At 38.5% G+C, this 23954-nt stretch overlaps 1 protein-coding gene across 7 annotated transcripts in view; it reads left to right on the forward strand.

Annotated features, from left to right (window-relative positions):
- Positions 1 to 23954, forward strand: part of tenm3 (teneurin transmembrane protein 3) — a 174891-nt gene that overhangs the window by 37744 nt on the left and 113193 nt on the right. For 2 of the 7 annotated variants that reach the window (XM_029513050.1, XM_029513015.1), the window contains one exon: positions 3142 to 3250. The exons of 4 other annotated variants lie outside the window; for them this stretch is intronic. In XM_029513050.1, the coding sequence (XP_029368910.1) occupies positions 3205 to 3250 (46 nt within the window). In that variant the 5' untranslated portion in view covers positions 3142 to 3204. Of the gene's footprint in view, positions 1 to 3141; positions 3251 to 22980; positions 23003 to 23954 lie in introns of those variants that run through there. One more of the 7 variants, XM_029513043.1, reaches the window with a different exon arrangement.

The following is a 23954-nucleotide window of genomic DNA, read 5'->3' on the forward strand; positions in this document are numbered from 1 at the left end:
ATAACATTTTCTAATTATACTGAAAATTGAAAAGAAGCTTCAATTGAGTAGATGTGAACAAATTATTTTGTTTTTTTTATCTTTATTTGTAGTAATGAACTCAACAGATTTCTAATGAATTTTGTCTAAATATTTGTTTTTATTTATACATGTGTATGTATACTAAGGGTGTGACAGTATGCTGAAGTCACAGTTTAGTATGTGCCTCTGTTTAGAAATCACGGTTCGGTACATTTTTGGTACAGAAATATGCACACACGGCAACAACAAAAAACAACCCACCAAAAAAGGTAATCTACTTTTTCATTTATTGTTAAATTGAAAACATAAAATAGTGGAAATATTAAACATAGCACAATTCCATGAATAAAGATGGGTCTTTTTAAATAAAAACATACCCGAGTCTAAGTAAGAAAATTAAAATAAGTAATAAAATAAAGATCAATTAAAGTGCGGCAGATAGAAAATACTGGAAGCATTTTCAACTTCACATTCAAACTGCTCAATTAAATATAAAACGTCTTTGGCTTTACTATGCAAGTTGAAACAAGCTATTACTCACATGCTTAATTCTTGAATGCAGAAATTTTCTACAATGAGGAATGAACGAGTTGCCAGATTGCTCCACGTGGCTCGTCTTTACTAACGTTACACTTGGTCTTTAGATTAATTAACTCAAATTTCCTTGGGTAGCTAAAGCTCGGTGAGGCTGGTCTGCTACATGTTAAATGAGGTTGCTAGGTTGGCTTGACAACAACATACGGGGCCTTGCGATAGGGTCTTCTGTCACCTGGAGGAAACAAGGAGTGGCGAGTAGTTCAGCTTTCCTTTAGCGCTGTAATTTTTTTTTCAGTACATGCACTGTTACCCCTCTAATGTATACATGTGTATTAGTGCTGTGCGATATGGACAAAAATGTATATCCCAATATAGGTCATTTTATATCCCGATAATGATCTATGTCCCAATATAGTATTTTTTTCCTAAAATGTGTATATATGTGTGTGTGTGTGTGTGTGAAATTAATGGCAAACTTCTTTCATCCTTTCTCCTTTAATTCATAAAACACATTTTATATATAAAAGGACAACACAACTAAAACACAATAAAAAATTAAATAAAAATAAACACAGATATCAAATAGACAAAAACCATTTGAAATATCTGGTAGTGCAATAGGTTTTCAAGTAATGCAATAAAGAGCAAAGAAATAAAATAAATACAGTAACATAATGGAGTGCTTGCGGGTGACGTAAAAATGCTACTGCAAAGCAGTGGGGTTGCGGCAGTTACATTAGCTGGGCTAACCTAGTAGCCCACAAGTTAAAGGGTTAGGGTATATTTTCTCATCATTTTTGTCTACAGGCTTTGTCACAATATAATAGATGTATATCCCGATTAAAGGGACATTACGCGTGAGTGGCTGTTGGAACCAGCCAACCATTATATGGTATATTATATGACATGCTGGATCCCACCATTTCTGTTATTAGTTGAACCGACACACACACACACACACACACACACACACACACACACACACACACACACACACACACACACACACACACACAGTGTTCATGATTGTTGCGCCGATATGTAAACATTCACAGGAGCGATCAAGCATGGGCTCCTGAAAACCACATTGTCCAAGTCAGGGTTCAGTGTCTGGTCCTGGTTTAAGAAACAAACTATTTGTGTCAGTGTTTATTAATTGATTGTTTGTCAATGATTTCTTCTGTGACAGGGAATGCAAATAAGAGATATAATCTACTTCAGCATGCACTTTATGTAAGTTTCACACTTTGCTCTGTTGTTGTCAGACACACACACAGACACACCACACAAACTGAGGTGTAGCCCCCCTCCTCCCACCATACATTTATCTCGTTCGATGTCTCTGTCACTCTCTCCATAAATAGAGCACTATCTCCTAGCAACAAGGCATTTGAGAGTGTTGAGTGAGATAGATTTGGTGTCAGTGATATATAGGCAAGTGTGTTTATGGGGTTCAAAGCTATGAAGATGATCAAATTCATCAGAGGAATGTGATCACTTTGAAGCAGTTATAGAATGAATGCATGTTAGTGGCTTGCCCATGTGTGTGTTTTTGGGTGTCTGTATGTGCGTTTGTAGTAATTTATCTGATGGGCTGATGAGGCTCCTTACTCTAATCACACAATGTTTCAATTATTCCTACAATATCCTGGATCAGTGAAGCACACACACACACACAAATCTGCACAGTGATGTGATGCACAACTCTCACTTGAGATGGTATAAAGGTCTCATCTATATTGATTTAAACATAGTATTTTCATTACAAACAGGGACATTTATAGTTCATTCATCATCAGAGTGCAGTAGTATTTGTATTCCTTCCAGGCTGCTTGTGTGCATGTCGCACACTGTGTGAAAGAGTGTGTGTACCTGTTAATGGGAGTCTATATTGTTTTGTGACATTTCTGATACATTTCTGAAAGCACATATTCTACCACTGTTTATAACTGTAGTCAATTTTTGAGTATTTTAAGACAGCACAGCAATATATGGTCTCCAAGCTGATTTAAAAAGGCACATTGACCAAGACCAATTTTTTAAATGAAAGTTAGCGTTTTATAAATTATATTCTTGAAGGTGGTATATGATGGGATTTTATATATATATATATATATATATATGTGTGTGTGTGTGTGTGTACACTATAACTTAACATTTCAAATTTTTTGTGCCTTGGAAAGAATTTGTTTTGCTTTGGCCAAGTATATAATACTTTTAAGTATACACAGTAAATTGATCCTTATTTAAGCAGATTTAGTTTATTCTATAGTGGTAGTTACAATAGTCTTTATATTACAGTCAAAATGAACTTGTATGTTCTTTGTTGCTGATCAATTAATAAATGCTTTGTCTGTAAAACTTCATCGTAGCAACTTCAAAATAGCGATCATTACTCGTCATGAAAAGTTGTTTAATTAATTACAATGCTAACACTGATGAGTCACGACAGCCCAACTTCACTTCATTTTTTTTTTCCAAGTGTCTGAAGAGTTAGAAAAGTTTAGACTGGACTGGGCGAAAAAAAGAAAAAGTTGGAAGGGGTTGAGTTGTTGGGCTCACTGACTAAATGTTTCTTATCAGAGACTGAATCCAGATGGAACAACCTCCTTCTCGTCCTCTTTCTTGCGCTCTGCTGCCCCGGATATGGTGCATCACCTACTAATGAAAGCTGAATGCAGGATAAGTTATGGTAAGATTTTGTCCAAAGAGCTTCACTCACCAGACTTTAACTTGACTTTAACTTGTGACATACATTTTACGTGTGGAATCTACAAATAATAGCAAACTTGGGGAGAAGAATGTGTATACAGGACTGAGTAGCATGGCGTTTAATAACTTGCAAAACACATGCACATATGTGTGCAAGCACACAAACCCCAGAAAAGGACAAGACCCATACATCACGAGCAGGATCCTTTCAGTTCTTATCTAGCTGCTCTGGGAAATGAAGTCAGAGTGATAGGAAAATTAACTGTGAGCACCTGGATGTGGTACTGGTGTGTGTGTGTGTGTGTGCGGGGAGATGTGATTAGAGAGAGAATGTGTTTGTGTGCATCTGTTTCCACTGTGTGTGTGTGTGTGTGTGTTAGACAGTGTGTTATATTTATATTATTGTCAGACTGAAGTAATGTGTTTTATCTTTTCTGCTGTGAGGTGTCCTGCAGGGAGCCATTCCTCCTGTTTGTTTAATGAGGAAACTTCACATATCAGGCTGCTGAAAACTAATGTGATAATTGTTTTCATGTTAATATATTTGAAATGAATAGATTTACAGTAGGGGAAGCACAGCAACATCGTGGTTAGCACTGTTGCCTTACAGCAAGAAGACTTTGGCTTTGATTTCCTGACTTGGGCCCTCTCAGTGTGGAGTTTTCTTGTTCTCCCCATGCCTGCTGGAGTTTACTCCAGGTACTCCGGTCTCCTCCCACAGTCCAAAGACATGCACGTCTAGGTTGATTGGTGACTCTAAATTGCCTGAAGGCGTGACTGTAAGTGTGAGTGGTTGTTCGTCTGTGTCTCAATGTATTGGCCCTACGATAGACTGGCGACATGTCCGGGGCGTACCGTAATGTTGACTGTGATCCACTCCAGGACCCCCTGTGACCCAGAAATGGATAAGCTGCAGAGAGTGAGAATTCCAGTAGGAGAGGCTTAACAAAGGTGGTTGGTGCAGACCATGTGGGTGCAAATGCTTTGAGCAGCGAGCTGGCTGGAACATTTACTGCATATTCCACACAAGCACCATCGTAATTTATTTGAAAATAAACTATGCAGGGCATGGAAGACTTAAATTCAGTTGTCTCTTCTGACCAACTGTCTTGGTCCTTTATCCTGAGGATATATAAATATAAGGGTTTCACATTGGTCTTTTTGTTTTGTTTTTCTTTGATTGGTGTTCTAGCATGGTACAACTTTGACCATGATTTATCATAATTTTAAAGTTGATCAAAATTGAAAACCAGACATCAGTGAGGAAGAGTGTCTGAAAGACACAGAGATCTGTGAAAGGAGAGGGTGACAAAACACACACAAATCCCTGTGCTTCCTTCTCCCACTCATTTAAACTTCGTATTTACATATGTGATTTTTAGTAATGCAGTTTTTTTCCTGTCTTGTTCAGCAGCTGGGGCAGGCAGTATGAATGTTTCTGGTGCCTTGCTGTGCTGAAACAGTTTTACTCTGCAAAGGAGGAGTCTGACATACTCCTCCTGTCACCATCTGTGTTTAATTTTATTGGCAATGGTATTGGTTTATTGATAAAGCTACCCGATAGAAAGATGGAACAGAGACCCAGGGGTGGGGGATTACAATATCAACAGAAACAATGAGAGCATTGGTTACAGGATTTCCAGTGCAAATTTACTGTTTTGCTTAATATAATTTTAAATGAATGTATGAGTGTGTGATTATGTATCAGTTGTGCACCTCGTGGGTGGGTTGGGGGGGTGTGTGCGTGCTTGCATGAGCGTGCTACGGTTCGTTATTGGATGCTAATGGTAGCTGACTGTAGCGGATTTGGGGGGCCGAAACAATTAATGAAAATAAAAAGAGAGACTCAGTTTCCTCACTCTACATTTAATTATTTACTAATCATTTCAAAACTGCTGGTGAAATGTTGTCTCTTCTACTTTCTGTCAATACTGTGCCACCTCTGAAAGATGTACCAAAAGACAATTTTGCTCATGTCAAAGCATCTCCACCTGATAGTTCAGATAGTCTCATGAACACTTAATATCCATCTTCACTGTGCAGAAGATACTAATTGTGGTGAGTGCCCCTTGTCAGAGCTAAGTATAGCAAATAGCATTTCTACAGTATTTTACTGAGGTTTTATATTGTCTACATATGAGCACCACTATTTAGTCTTATAGTTTTATTTATTTTTATATCACTTAAGTCAGTTGCAGGAGGAATAAATATGATATGTTATTAAAGAACAAACGCAACAAAAGCACGAGTAAAAGGTATATTGTTGCGTAATTTTCTTTATTTTGCTGATTAATGCAGGAATAGATATCTTATTGTCTTCTCTGAGTGTGTGTGTGTGTGTGTGTGTGTGTGTGTGTGTGTGTGTGTGCGCACGCGCGCATTTATTTTTTGTCTGTCTCAGGTTAGGGTTAAGGCTTAGTTTAGCAGTGAGGTAAGTGCATTGCTTAAGTCCATCATGGACACGCACTACATGCACATAACAGACACACATGCATTCACACAGAAACATGCCATTTTTGTCAGTCTGACATCAACATTTTTGTAACAGTCTTGGAGATAGGCTAATTTGTCTATATGGTACATACAGCCCCGACTTCCACTCTGTCAACCTCAACTCCATACATAAAATAATTAATCTGCTCACTGTCAACAATGTACAGTGGTCCCCAACTCCCAGACCGCGGACCGGTACTGGTCTGTGGGTCTTTTGAACCGGGCCGTACAGAAAGAAAAAATAGCTTACATTATTTATCTTTTATTTATTATCTGAATCTGAACTATGTTTTATTTAGAAAAATGACCGGATTCTCTCCGTTACATCCGTCTATAGCTCACTCTTGACGCATGTCAAGACACTTGTCTCAGTCACATGATATGTTACTGCTAAAATTAAACCCACAAGCTAGCAAAATGATTAAAAAAGGACAGTTTCTTTGTGAAGGGGAAAAGGCCCAGTGAGGAGACAGAAGAAGAGCCAGTGACTTACATGAACAAGAAAGCTACATTTAGGTTTAGGGTTAGGGGGCAGAGAGGATGTTACTCATGTTATGTTGTTGGCGCGATGTTACAAGGACGCTGCGAATAAAGTCGCATACGAGTGCACAGTGGATTCATGTTTATTATGAAATTTAGAAAATAGCACAGTTTTTTTGCTATCATTTTATTTTTACTGCATTTATCCACCACACCTTAAAGGCCGGTCCGTGGAAATATTGTCTAACATTAAACCAGTCCGTGCCGCAAAAAAGGTTGGGGACCGCTGCTGTAAGAGACAGCATATTTATGTTGCAGGATCACTTATAACTGCACCTCTCTGTAAATAATACTATTCTTTTGCACTTCTGGTTAGGTACTAACTCCATTTCATTGTCTTTGTCCATGTTCTATCCATGTAATAATCTAGTCATTAGATTCAAGCACTACATTTTTTAATGTGCATGGCAGATGAGTGAAGGTGGCTTAGCTTTAGTCTCAGCATATAATTGCTGTTTATTTAGAGGAAGAGACAGTGGAGTATGACATATGCTTTCTAACAGTTCTCTGCCTCCCTCTCTTTATCAACTCACACATATGGAAACAGATGGTGAAATGTGTTCACTAACCTGTGAGTTTTGGCCCAGGTTAGTACACAACAGCCTCTTTCTTTTATGCTTCTTTCCGTGTATCCCTGTATGTGTATGGAGTGTATGTGTGTCAGTATATTTAAGTCACTGGTTAATTAATTTGCTTTCAGTGACACTCAAAATGGCTAAATGCATTAAAGTAATTGACCTACAGACTTCTGATGCAGTCTGTTTTGAGATATTTCATTATTTGCTCAGGGAAATGCAGAATTTTCCTCTAAACTTGCTATGGGCCAAATTATTTTCAGGATTAATGTCTTTATTGTGCCAAGTTGTAATTGTTTGATGGTACACCATGAACACCCAAGTAAAATATCCAGATTGCTAAATGGCACAGTCATGGCGAAGAAAGAAAACACTGAAAATGTGACAACACAATGTGTCACATTGTCATATTTAGTTTTTCTTGTTAAAACCATATTTCCTATGGCAGCCTTCATCAGAAGGCATAATGACTGCGACCTTTCATTGTGTTTTCAACCTTTCTTTACACTGCTATTATATTACGGCTTTTCAGTATTCTCAGGGAATATAAGCAGCTAACTTTGCCAACATTCTAAAAGCATTGGCTATTTTAGAGAATGATTTCAACTGGTGTGTTTTCAATGCACTCAGACTCCTGAATGGCTGCAGCTGCCATAGGTTTACAAAGAAGCGTTTCTTCTCTTGCGGTCTTTAAATCCACATTTTTCACACTAACTAACTGTCTTCACCCTAATTGCTCAAGAGAGTTAAAGCTTTCTGCAGTTTATCAGTATATGGTTGCCGTTGTTCACATTGTTCTGAGCCCCAATACTCAGACTGAACCTTGCTGATGCATCCAACCAGTGCAGAGTCATCAGACAACATCTGAAGATGGCAGGACTGTGTAGTGGTTGAAGTATGTGTTGTAGAGGGTGAAGAGTGAGGGAGAGAGCACACTCGTATGCAGAGCCCCAGTGTTGCTGACATAGTGTTGTAGGTGAGCATACTGTGGTCTACCAGTCAGGTAGTTCACAATCCAGGACACGAGGGAGTCTTCCACCTCCATTGTCAGTTTACCACCCAGTAGAGCTGGGTGGATGGTTTTGAAGAACTTGGTAAGACCAAGAATATGAATTGCATAGTGCTAGCCTGCCATAGTGCTTGCCAGCTTGTGATGAGAATCAATGTAGTTCAGCACTATCCTCAATTCACAAGCAGGACTTGGGTAACTGAATGGACTGGGAGTCTGGGATCATACCTCTGAATTGCTCCAGGACGAGTCTGTCTTGGGTCTTCATGACATGGGAATACCACAATTTTTTAATCCTTGGAGGCTTTGGTGTCTTGCTCTGGAACAAAGCCAGAAGTCTTCCATGAGAGGTCTGTAAAAAGTGGGTAATGAAAGGAATAGAATAGCTGATGTCTGGGGGAAGATGGACGAGTCCGTCAGTGGTGGGCTGTGCAACAGTGTAATATCTGTTAAACAGATTTATTTCATTTTTCTGTCCACGCTGCCATGATGGCTTTGATGTCCTTTGTGACCCATGGCTTGTTGTCTGAATAACAAAATATAGCTGTCTGGAATCTCTTGACAGTGACGTTCTGATATGGTATGTGTTGGTGCAGTTACAGTCCCCTCCAAAAGTATTGGAACAGCAAGTTCAATTCCTTTGTTTTTGTTGTATACTGAAGACATTTGGGTTTCAGATAAAATGATGAATATGACACAAAAGTTCAGAATTGCAGCTTTTATTTCGTGGTTTTTACATCTAGATGTGTTAAACAACCCAGGAAAGATTACATTTTCTTTGAACCCACCCACTTTTCTGTTAAGCAAACATGAAAACCAGAAAGCTGTCTATGGGAGAAAAGCAAACCATTTTGGTCCTGAGAGAAAAGGGAAAATCTATTGCACAAACATTGGGCATAGTCACTACAACAATTTGGAACGTTCAGAAAAAGAAAGAAACTACTGGTGTACAGAGCAACAAACTTCGAACAGCTAGGCTCAGGGTAACAACAGCAGTTGATGACAGAAACATTTTGAGAGCTAACGAAAAACCCCAAAACAACAGTCACTGACATCACTGCCAACCTCCACAGGGCAGGGGTGAAAGTGTCACAATCCACTGTTCGAAGAAGAGAGAAGGAATATAGAGGCCATACCACAAGATGCAAACCACTCATCAGCAAAAAGAATCTGAAGGCCAGGTTGGATTTTGCAAAGAAGTACAGAGATCAGACACAAAAGTTTTGGAACAAAGTTTTATGGACTGATGAGACCAAGATTAACCTCTACCAAAGTGATGGAAAGGCCAAAGTATGGAGAAGATGGATTTACTTATGATCCAAAACATACAAGCTCATCTGTGAAACATGGTGGAGGTAGTGTCATGGCTTGGGCTTGCATGGCTGCTCCTGGAACGGGCTCACTAGTCTTTATTGATGATGTAACACATGATGGTAACAGCAGAATGAATTCTGATGTCTACAAAACAAAAAAACAAAAAAATACAAAAAAATTTTGTCTGGCAGTTTACAGAAAAATGCATCCAAACTAATCAGGAGAAGCTACCCAAAGCACACTGCCAACACAACAAAGGACTTCATCAGGGGGAAATAGTGGAAGGTCTTGGACTGGCCAAGTCAATCACCGGACCTTAACCCAATAGAACATGCATTTTACCTCCTGAAGAGGAGACTGAAGGGAGAAACCCCCAGAAACAAACAACAACTGAAAGAGGCTGCAGTAAAGGCCTGGAACAACATTTCTAATGAAGAATGCAACAGCCTGGTGAAATCAATGGGTCACAGGCTCGATGCAGTTATTGCAAGTTATGCCACCAAATATTAAATGTTATTCACTTTAAGTTAATTTAATAATATCTGTTCCAATACTTTTGCTCACTTGAAAAGTGGGTGGGTTCAAAGAAAATGTAATCTTTCCTGGGTTGTTTAACATCTAGATGTACAAACCATGATATAAAAGCTGGAATTCTGAACTTTTGTGTCATATTCATCATTTTATCTGAAACCCAAATGTCTTTAGTATACAACAAGAACAAAGGAATTGAACTTGCTGTTCCAATACTTTTGGAGGGGACTGTATATCACACTGAAACACATGATGCCATTCTCCCGGTACTCAGTCTGACTGTGCTTTTAATTCCTCCTTCTTCTTCCATGACTATGTTCCTCCAATGCAACCCAAGTGCATTTATCTCAAAGCTAATGCAGTCCAATCAGCTGGTCTGTTTACCAGCCAGCTGATTCCTGAAGGAAAAAAACGGTTGTGAAAATAAATAAATATTAATTGAAACACAAAAATGATGAGAAAAACCTCCCCAAAAGTTTTGGGGAGGACACAGCTTCCTAAAGGTATAAAGTATGGAAAAATGATCAGGCATTGCTGCTTTATCAAATGATTTGCAGTGATTACAATATTGTTCAACTTTTTTTGGTTTATGCTAAAACACCATTTGTTTTTTGATCAACCTTTCTTACTACTTTATGCCACTCTGATTTTCACGCTGTGCCAAGACACAAAGACACCATATGAAACCCTGAGTAACCCTCTGGAGCAGATATGCAACAAAAGCAACCCAATATCATTCATTTGTGGTATTGTAAGACACAACACAGACAGGCTATCCTACCTGTGTATAAGTGATGCCTTTGAAGTTTAAGGCCAGAGCTGACTGTTTTATTCTCTGTCTGATGTATTGGCTACAGAAGACGAAGTAGGGCAGAAATTATTTCAGGTCATTGTGCATATTTGTGTTCATTGTTTATTTAGTGGTCCACAGTGTTTTGGCCCATACTGTTTTCATACCTTAATATGAAAGTAATATGAAAGGGTCTTGAAAAAAAACAGGTGGATGTTTGCATATCCTCCTTTGGGTGCTTTGTGGACAATCCTGTATTCACATAATGTGGGAAATACATTGCTAGATTTACTATCCACGTCTCCAACTTAAACATGCTTACAGGTTGTTTTTTCTCAAGAGTGGTTCCTGAAATAAGAATCCCAAAGCGAGATAATCTGCTGAGACTGAAGACTTTGATTGTCATGGTTAAAATAATAGACTGCACTGACAGTGGTGTACCTATCATCTTTGCCATGGAAATGGTTGTGATTTTGGTTAAAATATGTTTTTTTGTAACATTTGAGATAGGGCTGAACATTTATTACAATTTTAATTGAACTCACTAATTCAGATCTTGTAATTAGCAGTGGCAAAAGACTGCAGCAAAAAAAATAAAATAATGCAGCGCATTGGATCCAGAGCAAAAGCATGGTTTTCCTACTTGAAAGACATTCATATTAAACAATGGAGTAAGCGCACCTCCATGCTCCTCAGTCAGAAATGGAGCCAGCCAACTGTGTTTATGCCCATAGAAAAACACACCATGGATCGTGAGGAATAATGCTATCCATTGAGCCAAAGCTAGAGGAAGAACCACCTATGTAAAACAAGTTAATTCCTGAAGAGAAATAACACTTTGATATTGGGCTTTTTCAGATTTGAGGTGACATCCAACAAAAGGGACATGGTAAAAAAAGTACAATGCATTTAATGGAAATGTCGGAACATCATGTGTAAATACAACAGCACTTGAAAAAGCACCCCAGGAGGTCATATGATAAGTCGGAACAATTTATATTTTTTCAGTTTTTACAGTTACGTTTTTCGGTTTTGTTCTTGCATTAGAACTTATTCTATTTTATATATATATATATATATATATATATATATATATATATATATATATATATATATATATATATGAAACTGACTAGGGGATGTGGTGGTATGTTGCTTCCTATGAACCAGGGTCAAAGAATACGACAATAAATTGCGGGTTATGAGTTCAGGAAACTAAAGAATCAAATAACCTAGATAGCCTAGAAATAGCCTGTTAACCTTTCGACTGTAGTAGGGATTTTGTTGATGGGTTGTAAATGTTTGCTTTATTTAGAATATAGCAAACCATATGAACATGCTAATTATGAAGTCAAAATGACAGATCAGTTTGATGAAACACCCTTATAGACTTATAAACCCCAATAGGCTTGAACAATCATGCCATGTTTATTTGCTACTCAACATTATTATTCCATTGTCTTGTCTTATTATTCCATTGTCTTCTGTGAAACATGCACATACACAAATCCCAATAGAAATGCAAATGAAATAGATCATGGACAACCAAAGAAGCATATTGTGTGGGAAAAAAAAGATTCACAGAAAAGTGATTGAAGAGAGCTTAGGCATCTGAGAAAAGTGAGTGACTTTCAAAAATGAAAAAGAGTGAGAGACAAAGCCTAAATCTAGCCCCACCCAGAGTTGCAGAGATGTGCATGTTGTCCAATGAATGGACAACAAAGTTCAGTGCTATGATTTGCTGGCAAGCCTTTGCTGTGGAAAGAGATTAGTGACCTAATTCACAGCAAAGTCCCACACAGGTACACTGTGTGTGAGCGTGTGTCTGAGTGTGTGCTTACATCTGTATATCTGCATTTGCATGTGGAAAAGTAAGGAAGATTTGTGCATAATAGCGCTTAATTTTTGCTGTGTGTATATATTATACACAGCATATTGCTGCATAAACAAAAGCCGTGTGCTGTATACATTCTGCATAGGAAACAGGAAACTAAAGGATGTGTATGTGGTGGGATGAGAAAGCTTGTCAGTAAACATTTGGGAAAAAACTGTTGAATTTCCAAGCCAAAATATTTAATTATGTTTTGGTGTGGTTTGAGCTGGTCACAGTGCTAAATTTAAGCCTGGGAGAATGTTGGTGTGAATTTTTTATTTTATTTTATGATTTTTTTTTTTTTGCTGCTTCATGACCAACTGTTGTCCAGCTCTCACTAGAGAGGGCAGTGGTTGACAGAAGTTTTTCATTTAAATTTTACAAAAAAAAAAAAAAAAAAAAAAAAAGACAAACGAAAAAAAAACCCTCAAATGGCTCATTAGACAAGTCAAAAATTGATAGCAACTTGGGTCAATATTTTTTTTTTATGTGAGGCAAATTACAGTTATTGTGTTTCTTCAGGCCTATTACACTTCTTTTTATTTGAAATGAAAAGCAAGTTCATAAAGTCATTTCTTTGTTTCCCAGGTACAAGTGCTTTACATTGTTAATACAACCCAAAAATCTGTTGTGAAGTTTGATCAATCCATCCATTTTATATTTACTAAAAAAAGACCACTGGCTCTTCATTTGGATTTGGCATAAGTAAAGAACAAATGTTAAACATATATATCTGCTTCCTGCCATTCATATTTCTGTTCCAAAGATATACAGAGAAACTTCAAATTTTTTGGTCATATTTTGGAATAGTGATTAATCATAAATAATCCATGGTTACCTGTGATTAATCAGATTTAATATTTTAATGTGTTTGACGACTCTAATAAATAACTAGCTCAGCTAGTTGGATGGAGAGGTTGCATTTTAGACACTGAGACACATCATTTTGCTGTGTAAGTGTATGATGCAGTCTCTAACCTGGTCAGCTGCTCCAAATTTATCAATCAATGGCTCCTGCCAACCAAGTGAGCAGGATGGGATTTCATGGAACATAGATAGATTTACTTTAATGGTGCCAAACTAATTAACATATTGAAAGGCATCCTTTTTCAGCAAAAGTAGGCATGGTTTAGTGAAAATTTCAACGCAGACATTTTTAACACACTTTCAGCAACATGCAAAAAAATTTTGACGTTTCTAGGTGCTATAGTTTTATCATAGTTACTGAAAATGTCTCGAACAATATAAAACGATGGCAAGCCCATCACGTCAACAACAAAGGGAGTGTAAACATATATGCATAATCTTCACACCGTTTCTTTCACCTCCAAAAATTCATATACTGTCATAGAAACAACAACAAAGAACAAAAATGGAGTTTGTCTCCCAATAAAGTTTTCAACAAGCCTGCTCACAAAAAAGAAAAAAAAGTTGGACGTCATTTTCTATCTCTGTGAAATACGAACATTCTTCGATCAAACCCCTACTAAAACATTGAATAAATTCACAAGCTTGCCCTCATTTTAAAGCTGAAGATGTGCCTGGGTTCAATTTTAGCCATCTTGTCCAGCTAATCGGACATTTTGTCATCTTTCCCCTCTATGCTAATGCTAATTTAAAGGTCTGTCAGGCTGCGCATCTACTACGCGCAGGCAGTGTCTCCTGTCAATCAAACTCATGTTCAAGACAAGTTTTCCATCAAATGGTAGAGGCCCTAAGGTTTCCTCTGATGTATAAAAATCCCTGATTGGGCCGTTTTTTTCACCCCAAATAAGGCCTGCGTAACCAGAGCTGAGCCGCACGGGACACACGCACACACACACGCACCCAGTGATGCACACAGTCAATGCTGTCGGCCTGGATTTCCATGTGGAAGTTTGCCAATTTTTTACACCAGTGTGGCGAATAGAGTGTTTACACCGACAGAGGTGCTGCAAATGTTGGAAAGTGAGGATGTAAAGGAGGGCAATGTCATTGACGGCACAGCCAGCTGGTCCCTTTGTTGCCTCTCCCCTCAGTGTCAACAAGTAAACAATACATATCTTGACAAAAAGTGTATTTTTACTGTCCCAAGTTTTAATGTAATTCTGAGATTAATAATGAAAGACAATACATGAAATTCATATGTTGTGGGTTTACTTCTTGAGTTATGAAGCTTCAAAATAACAATATAAAACAGGCAAAAATAGGTCAAATTCGTGTTTGAATAGGTTTTGGACATCCCTATAAATGCAATTTTCAAATGGAATTTTACTTATGTAACTGGTGTTCCTAAAAGCAATCATGTTTGTGATTGGCCCCAAAAGGTTATCTGTTAAAAAAAAAAATTATATTATCACTGAAATCTTGCAGTGTGCATTTTAGCCAAATTGGACCATTTTGGATAGGTTTGGCATACTGGAGATCGCCAAGGGACACTGTTTGGTAAAAACTCTGTAGTGCCTCAGTAGTACCTGTCAACCTAAAATTTGGTACACATCTGGACAGGGAGTGTTTGAACCATATATGTAAAATTCAACCTGTTTCATAACTAAGGTTTTGAGATATCACTGTTTTCACACAAAATTTCAAACTCATTCTTCAATGGCCCTATTTTTTAGGGAATGACTCAATTCAACATTTTAATATGTAAAATCAATAAAGTCAATAGATGTAAAGGGACAAATGTCTTATTTCATTTAGGCCATCAGCCATAGTTCTGGGATTAGTACTTCTGTAGTTATAAAGCTATAGTTGTAGTGTTACAAAAACAGGCAGAAATTGCCAAAACAGCCTCTGCATGAACAGGTTAACATCTTAACACCATAAGAAACTGGGCCATTAAATGGTTTGAAATTACAAATGCCAGGTCATCTGCAGCAAAGGTCAAGTTTGCAGATCAGAGGTACAACCCATGCTAGAGCCTTATTGTAAGGCAATAGACACAACAGCTCTAAGAATGAAATGCACATTTTTTCAGTAAATCATCACTGGTTCTTGTAATAATGGTCTGAAATGCAACCTGAACAAGCATGCCTTGTACACCTGCAAGCCTCAGTGAGCACAGTTCACAGGAAAGGGAGGGGATATGGAGGGAGAGTCAAACTGAGATGAGGAAAAGCATTCCGTTAGAGACAGTGAGGAGAACCAAGAATTGGCTGGGGAGCGACTGGAGAGACAAGAAAATGTAAAAGAAAATAGAAATGTTTTTGTTTGATGTCTCACCAATAGACTGTGATACAAATCTATATTTGACAATGGCTTACCTCCAAAAGAGAAAGAAGTACGAGACAGATACATCCTGTGTCTGAAATGGCATATTATATATTCAAAGCAGAAGATAAAAAGAAAGAAAGAGAAAGAGAGGGGCAACAGCACATTTTATTGCTTTATTAAAATGCTAATACACTGAAATTATCTGTCCAGTCAACTGCTTTGTTCTTTCACATCTATTTGTCTTAATCCAAAACTTAACACTGACACAACTTGGAGAGCTGAGAGTTGAAACACACACGAACACACACACACACAAACACATATATTGACATTCATAAACACAAGATGGGTGCTCGACTTTGATGTGAAATGATGGTGGGGCCAGCATTGGCAGTTTAACTGACCCATTTGTCTGGATGAAGGATATTGTCTTTCTCTGACAAACACATGCATGTGCCATGTAATCAACTCTCAAATATAACCCTGAAGACAATTTTCACATAGTGAGGAACTGACCCTAACCCTTTGCAGTGTGTATGTTGCATTAATTTACTTCTATGCATGCACACAACCTGAGCTGCTGGTGGTGTATGTATGCACATACTGCAGATAGACACAGTGTTCCCTCCATCACTCCAGGCTGCATTGCTTCATTTCTGTTAATTTGCTCGATCTTAACAGAATTACAATCCCAAACAAAAAACAAAAGTTGAGACACTGTGTAAAGTGTAAATAAAAATGGAATACAATGATTTACAAATCTCATAAACCCATATTAATTCCCAATAGAACATGAACAACATATTAGAGGTTGAAACTGAGACATTTTACCATTTCATGCAAAATATTAACTTTTGAAAATGATTGCAGCAGCACATCTCAAAAAAGTTGGAACAGGGCGATGCTTACCATAGTGTTGCATCCACTCTTCTTTTAACAACTGTCTGCAAATGTCTGGTAAGTTAGCAGACCAGGTTTAGGAGAGGAATGTTGTTCCCATCTTGTCTGATGTAGGAATGTAACTATTCAACAGTCCTGGGTCTGGACTGCAGACAGGCCAGTTCAGCACCTGGACACTTCTGCAAAGCCAGAAGTGATGGATGTAGTATGTGGTTTAGCATTGTCTTGCTGAAATATGAAAGGCCTTTCCTGAAAGAAATGTTGTCTAGATGGGAGCTCTGATGTTGCTCTGAAACCTCTACATACTTTTCTGCATTGATTGTGCTTCTACAGATGTGCAAGCTTCCCATGCCATTGGCACTAATGAAGCCCCATATCATCAGTGATGCAGGCTTTTTAACTGTCCACTGATAACAAACTGCATGGTCTCTCTCCTTTTTAGTCCACAGGACACAGAGTCCATGATTTCAAAAAAGAATTTCAAATTTTGATTCATCTGCCCACAGAACAGTTTTTCATTTTGCCACCATTTTCAATGAATTTTGGTCTAGAGAAGACCACCGTGTGTCTGGATTGTGTTCACATATTTTCCTTGCATTTGTGGATTGCACGGTGTTCACATACAGTCATTTCTATAAGTGATCCTGAGCCCATGCAGGTGATGTTCAGTAGAGGATCATGCCTGTTTGTTGCAGATAGGTGAACCTCTGCCCATCTTTACATCTGAGAGGCTCTGCCTCTCTAAAATGCAACTTTTATACCCAGTCATGTGACTGACCTGTTACCAATTAACCTAATTAGTTTTCAAATGCTCCTCCAGTTGTTTCTCTTTTGTGTCAGTTACTTTTCCAGCCTTTTGTTGCCTCAGTTCCAACTTTTTTCAGATGTCTTGCTGCTGTCAAATTCAATTGAGCAAATATTTTCTGTGAAATGGTGATGTGTCGGTTTCATCATCTGATATGTTGTTTATGTTCTATTGGGAATAAAATATGGGGTTATGCAATTTGCAAATTATTGCATTCTGTTTTTATTTACACTTCACACAGCGTTTTTTGGACTTTGGACTGTACATCAAAACAGATGAAAACAATGAAAGTGGGTTATAAAAGTCTCTCTGTGTCCTTCAGTGTTGTGTCCACCCTTCTCAGAGCATAATGGTGAACACATTTCTGCCCGGGGATTATGTAACTCTGGGACCGGCTGTCTATGTATGTGTTCTAGTCTTTATGACAGCAAAAGTAGTCTGTAAGATAGTACATACATCAAATATGCCATATATGTGAGTAATTCTCTATTGCATGTTTTTCTGTTTGTGTAATTTCACATTACAGAAAGAAATTATCCACATTACATTTGTATTGTGTTTTCAACTTTAGCCAATCTTTTTCTTTATGCATTTGTACATTCTGTAAAACAATATGCCCATGCTCACATACAGTAAAATGCAACTTTGTGTGTATGTGCATGTGCGCACGTGTACAGCCATGTCCCTCATCAAAATGTTTAATAATAATTTGTTGTTCAGTGTTGTTAAACTAATCTCTTACCCTTTAACTACTGTTTGCCTGCACAGCTATAAATCATACTGTGTGGGTGAGTAAGTAACTAATATATAACTTCATTCACATTTTCTCAGACTGTGCTATGGTACACTGATTACAGAGGGCAAGAAAATCTCTGAAAAAGAAGGAACAAGTAAATGGTAACTGAAATGGGAACGAAAATGGAGGAGAAGAGAGGACAAAGAGTGAGTGAGTGAGTGAGTGGGTTGGGCTTTGTGAAGTCCCAGAAGTCCTTAGTAACACGCATGCACACAACAGGAATAGCTGAAAACCCTCACCAAGGCACCCCAACATATTTTACATCAGAGACCAGAACTCAAAACTGAATGGACTCCACACTTCCAGTTGTGAAAAGCATTCGCTCATTATTTACTTGTCAGGTTATTACAGCATGCATTGGCTCAGGTATGTGGGACCACAACCCATTCAAGAAAGGGACAAGACAACATGCTCCTTTGTTCCATAGACAAAGGAGGGTCCTTTGAACTCATCCCCCCACAGTGCACAGCTTTAAAGACTTATGTGAGAAGGCAATCAGAAACTCCAGCAACTATTGGTCACTGTATGGCATGTGACCCAGGTCTACAACAACCTCTGTTTGTTCCTCCTCTATCTCTCTTCTCCCGAGGCTCTTACTTACCTCGGACCCTATTGAATTATTTTCTTTTCGTTCCTGGATACTCCGAGGCCTCTTTTGGATTAGCTCTCCTGGCTTGGAGTTGGCCCTTACACCTTTGCAACTCTTCATTCTGCCCATGGCAGAGACCCAATGTCCTGCAGAAGATGTCTGAGTGAAAAAGCTGAATGCCAGCAGACTTGGCCCAGTGTCGCCCAGCTTCAAGTTAGCAACAACTGCTATCTTAACTGCAATACCTCCAACTTTCAGAACTAAGGAGAAATTGAACCACTCAGACCTGCAGCTCCTGAATCTGGACGCTGGACTTGGACAAAGAATGAGGAAGAACAGTTGCTTGTCCAAGAACTGGGTAATATTCACTGGGCCAACCGAGTACGAACCAAACAAAGGAAAGAACAGGGATATTAACCCGTTTACATGCAGGTGTGGATTTGGTTACTCTGGCTGTTAAGCTTTGTTGTATGTGTTTAGGTTGTTGGTTAGCCATACCAGGAGTGGTGTTGATTTTTGTATGTTCACACATCACTAGTAGAGATAGGCCGCTATGGTTTTTTTCCGGGCCAACATCAATACTGATTATTAATAGTGAAAGAGGCCGATAACCGACGTATTGGCGTCAAAATTTTGAATATTACAAACTCCAACACTTGACTTCCCGTATCCCGTATGCGCCCAAGAAACATCAGCAGCGAATCAGCAATCAGTTTTTTTTTTAACTAATGTGATTCGACAATTAATTCCCAGACTTTGGATATTATCAAATATCTGAAAGGAAGGAATGTCGTCTTTGCAAATAATAGAAATTCCAGACAGAACAATGGAAATGTTCATGTTCTTCTTTCTTCTAATTTGTAAAACAAAGTGAACCAAAACCAAGAAGAAAAAACAAAACAATACAAAAGAAAAGTTTGTTAAAATGTTATACCCCTACTTTATGTAGTTTTCTTTTTTCACTGCTGCATAACTGAGTCTATGAATATTCATCCAGGTCATTGTTCCCTCTCAAAATCGTATTTGTCTATGAAGATGTTTTGCCTCTTATCCAAAGGGCTTCATCAATTCATGCTTTTTGGTCTAGTAGTCCGTACTAGTCTGACCACGACAGTGGAGAAAGACCCGCGTATTTAACCTCTGTGGTTGTGTTCACCAAAAGAATACTAACATGGATGATGCTGAGAAAATGAAAGACAAATGCAAAAACATTGTCATTCCATACATATCTGGGGTTTCAGAGAAACTCAGGAGGATTTTTAATAAACATCAAATCCCTGCAGGTTTCAAACCCAGTAACACACAAAAACTGGTACATCCTAAGGACAAAGTACCATGCAACCAAAAAAGCAACCTAGTATATGCTGTCAAATGCAGTGAAGAATGCAAGAACGTATATACATTAAACAACCTTTACACAAACGCACGGCCCAACACAGAAGGGCAAACTCCTCAGGTCCAGTCTCAGCTGTCTATTCCCATCTAAAGGAAAAGGCACACTCCTTTGAAGAAAGCAATGTTAAGATCCTGGACAGAGAGGACAGAAGGTTTGAAAGAATAAAAGAAACCATCTATGTAAAAGTGGAAAATCCATCCCTAAACAGGGGAGGGGGTCTGCAACACCACCTATCTCCCATTTACAATGTCGCCCTTTCATCTGTACCCAGGAGAATTAACAACTTCACCTCAGACGACTCTCAATGATCATTGTTCACCAGGGCTACACCTGACCCAAACAACTGTCGTTCCCATGTGACCAAAACAATGGTCAAGTGAAACCAGTACTTTCACAGGTACTTTTGGTGAACACACCCACAGCGGTTAAATACCCGGATCTTTCTCCATTGTCTTGGTCAGACTAGTGCAGACAATTAGACCAACAAGCATGAACTGATGAAGTCTCTTGGATAAGAGGCGAAACGTCTTCATAGACAAAAACAAGTCCAGTTGCCTACGAATCAATTTTGAGAGAGACAGCATAACTGAGCTGCTTCACTAAAAGTTATAACCATTGTTGGATGCTTGCATTTTTCAAAATAAAAGGACCAAAATATTATTTTTTACCTTCTACCAAAAATTTTTAGCACCAGCCACCATTGTTATACAGCCATGTTGAAAACACATATCTACTCTCCAGACCTTGGGCATTTGGCAAAACTTTTTCTCCTCTTTGCCATGTAGATAATTGGTCTATCCCTAATCACTATTCCTGCATGCAACTAACCCCGCCCCTTTTTACCCTGGCACCTTGGAACTATTTCAGCTGGCCATAACAACTTGATGAGACATTTGGCCCCAGCAGCCATCTTTTTTGTAGTTTCATTGTCTGCCATTTGGTCACTGTCTCTCTCACACACACACGCACACACATGCATGCACACAAAAGCACACGTACAATTATATAGCCCATATTAAAATAGTATGTGTCTTTGTTTATCACTTAATAAATTACCTTAAACACAACCATTGGTCTATTGGATGTTGCAAACGGAGGAATATTGCAACCTCTGCAGAACTACCTAGGCCCAACAAAATGGTACCCCCATGTGAGGCTGTATCACAACAGGTGTGAAACCTAAAATCAGAATAATATATTTATTCACAACAGCTAATTAGATAAGATATAATACCGAATGCAATAAGTCAACATCAGCACTGATAATAAATTGCCATTTGAGACAGCCACCATTACAGCCACCAGTCACATCATGATGTTGTCATGATATGTGTCATCCTGGAGGTCATGTGCATTCTAACCAGTACTTTAGAAATTTTGAATTAAAACGTGTTATAGTTGCCGTACATTTTTTTTTTACTACATGCACATTGTGTGTTATGAGCAACATAAATAAGTTGTATTTCAGAATGAATCATAATCAGCATCATAATTACTACAGAGTGAACGACGTGTCACATGTCACAGTCAGTCAGGCAGCATGCAGCTCCAATCTGGATAATTACGAGTTTGTGAAATATAGACGATTATTGCAAATGGTGATCCACATAGTACCATCTGTTCTGCTCTCTTGCGTGTCCGTGCGCACACACCCACCCAAAAATACACACACACAAGCACACACACAGTCCTACACAACCATAAAATTCAGCATCTAGATGTACTGTACATACAGTGGTACTGTATGCATTGCATATATAATGCGCAAAAACCCTCTCTCTCTCTCTCTCACACACAAGCTAAAGAGAGGAAGCTGTTAAACAGTGTTTAAGAAAATTATGCTGTGACATTAATACTTTAATTGACAGATGAGCGATGGATTTCATTTCATTTCGTCAGTAAATAGAACAACTTAAAACATAAGAAGCTGAAAAAGCTGAAAAAACACTAATCCAGCATTCTGTCATAGCTCATCAAAAACTGGACCCCAATGCAGAAACAGATTAGGTAAAACCAAGTCTTTATTAACAGTCAAATTACAACAGAAGCAGTCCATGCAATAATGGTGGCAATTTGCAAAGTACAACAAAAAGAGGAAACAGAGACTGAGGTCGACATTCTAAGAAAACACAATGACACAACACAAAGAGATAACAAAAAGCGAGGCTGGACAAACAAGTCTGAATCAGAACCAAACGAAGAACCAGGGGTGAGGCAGAGGCGAGGCTGGCTGAGGCACATAGCATAACCTGGAGGGTATAATATGAGGGAAGCTCAATAGAGCCGGCCTTTCTTTGGGTGAGCTGGCTCGACAAAACAGAAAGCTCAGTTTAGGCATCATTTTAAGCTATTTCCTATTTCATGCCGCATATTTCAGCCAAGAGGAGCAGATTATAATGGAGAGCTATGAAGAGTTCAGACCAATAACAGCTAAAAGCAACAGTGTTGCTGTTTACAAGGCAAGAGAGGAAGTCTGGCAAAAAATTGCAGATTGTGTAAAGGAGAAAGACTGGAAGGGGCCCCGCTTCAGCAGATGACACGACCTCAGAGGAGTTGGCCCTTGCAAGGTCAGCCGATCATGGAGGGGATACTAGTGGGTATTCAATCAGGCCCTGGTGCTGTCAGCTCCTAGCAGCACATTTTTGTCTAGGGTATGTATAAGGGCTTTGGTGGTAAAATACTAAATACATATTTATTGTTTCTCAGATGAGAAAAGTCTTAATCTAATTTACAGTTGAGGGAGACACTGTAGTGTTGCTCAAGCCAGCCGCACACACCCTTGCTGACCCCCACATAGAGGTAACTGTCAAAGCAAGTTGTTTTGTACTCTCTTTATTTGCTGTGTTGAATCCACTTTATTCATTTCTCTTAAAATATTCCACAGGTGGAGAGCAATGATGAGGAGACACTTCCAGTGTATTCAGAGGTACCTTTGGGGGTAGATATCTTAATCTAAATAGGAATTTAATTTAAAATTATAATTCATCTTTTTAAATTAGAAATAATTAAGTTTCTTTCTGAGTAATGTCACAGGAAGAGGACATTGTGTAACCCTCCCCTCAGCCTATGGCCTCCACCTCTAGGGCCACAAAAAAAAAAAAAAAAGAGGGGGGGCGTAAGGGTTTTATAATTTTTAGCAGTCCTATGTCTACTTTTTTAAAGTAATCCTTACCAAGAAAGCATAAGTGAATGCTTTATGTCCTATTAATACATGATGGAGCAGACAGTGTCAGGGCCCTCAATAAAAGGAATCTAGAGCTGGGTAATCAGAAAAAAGACCTGGAAATCAAGAAAATAAAACTTGAGATAGAGCAACTGGAGTATGAGAATAAGGCACTGCAGTACATGGTTCTTTAAAATGTTATTTTAAGCATAATTGACATTGTATACTTATGATTTACTTTTTCCAGAAAAGGCAGAATAAATACATCCTGAGAATATTATGGAAATGCAAAACTCTCAAAGAAACAAACAAAACTTGGCTTCATAGTACACCCCTCTGGACAAAACAAAGAAAAACATGATCACAGAAAATGGTCACAAGGGAAGAACAGGAATACTATGCAGATGATCACCAAACAGGCATGATCCTCTAGCATTGAAGAGAAATGAGAACTCTAAGGAGGGTATATATAGTGGGTTGATTGCTGGTAAATGCAGGGCAGGTGTGCCTTGTCAGGAGGAGAGCAGAAACACCCACTGAGGAGGACCAGGAGAGGCAGGAGCACAGAGAGCAACAGGACAGGCAAAAAAAAAAACAACAAGCCAAAACATAAACCATGACAATACGCATATACACAAGATGAAGCAGGGACACACAAGAAAATAGTGTTACTTGTAGTAGAAATTATCCACACTGTTAATTACACATTGGTTAA

The sequence above is a fragment of the Echeneis naucrates genome, chromosome 1, assembly GCF_900963305.1.
Source record: "Echeneis naucrates chromosome 1, fEcheNa1.1, whole genome shotgun sequence".
Classification (NCBI taxonomy): domain Eukaryota; kingdom Metazoa; phylum Chordata; class Actinopteri; order Carangiformes; family Echeneidae; genus Echeneis; species Echeneis naucrates.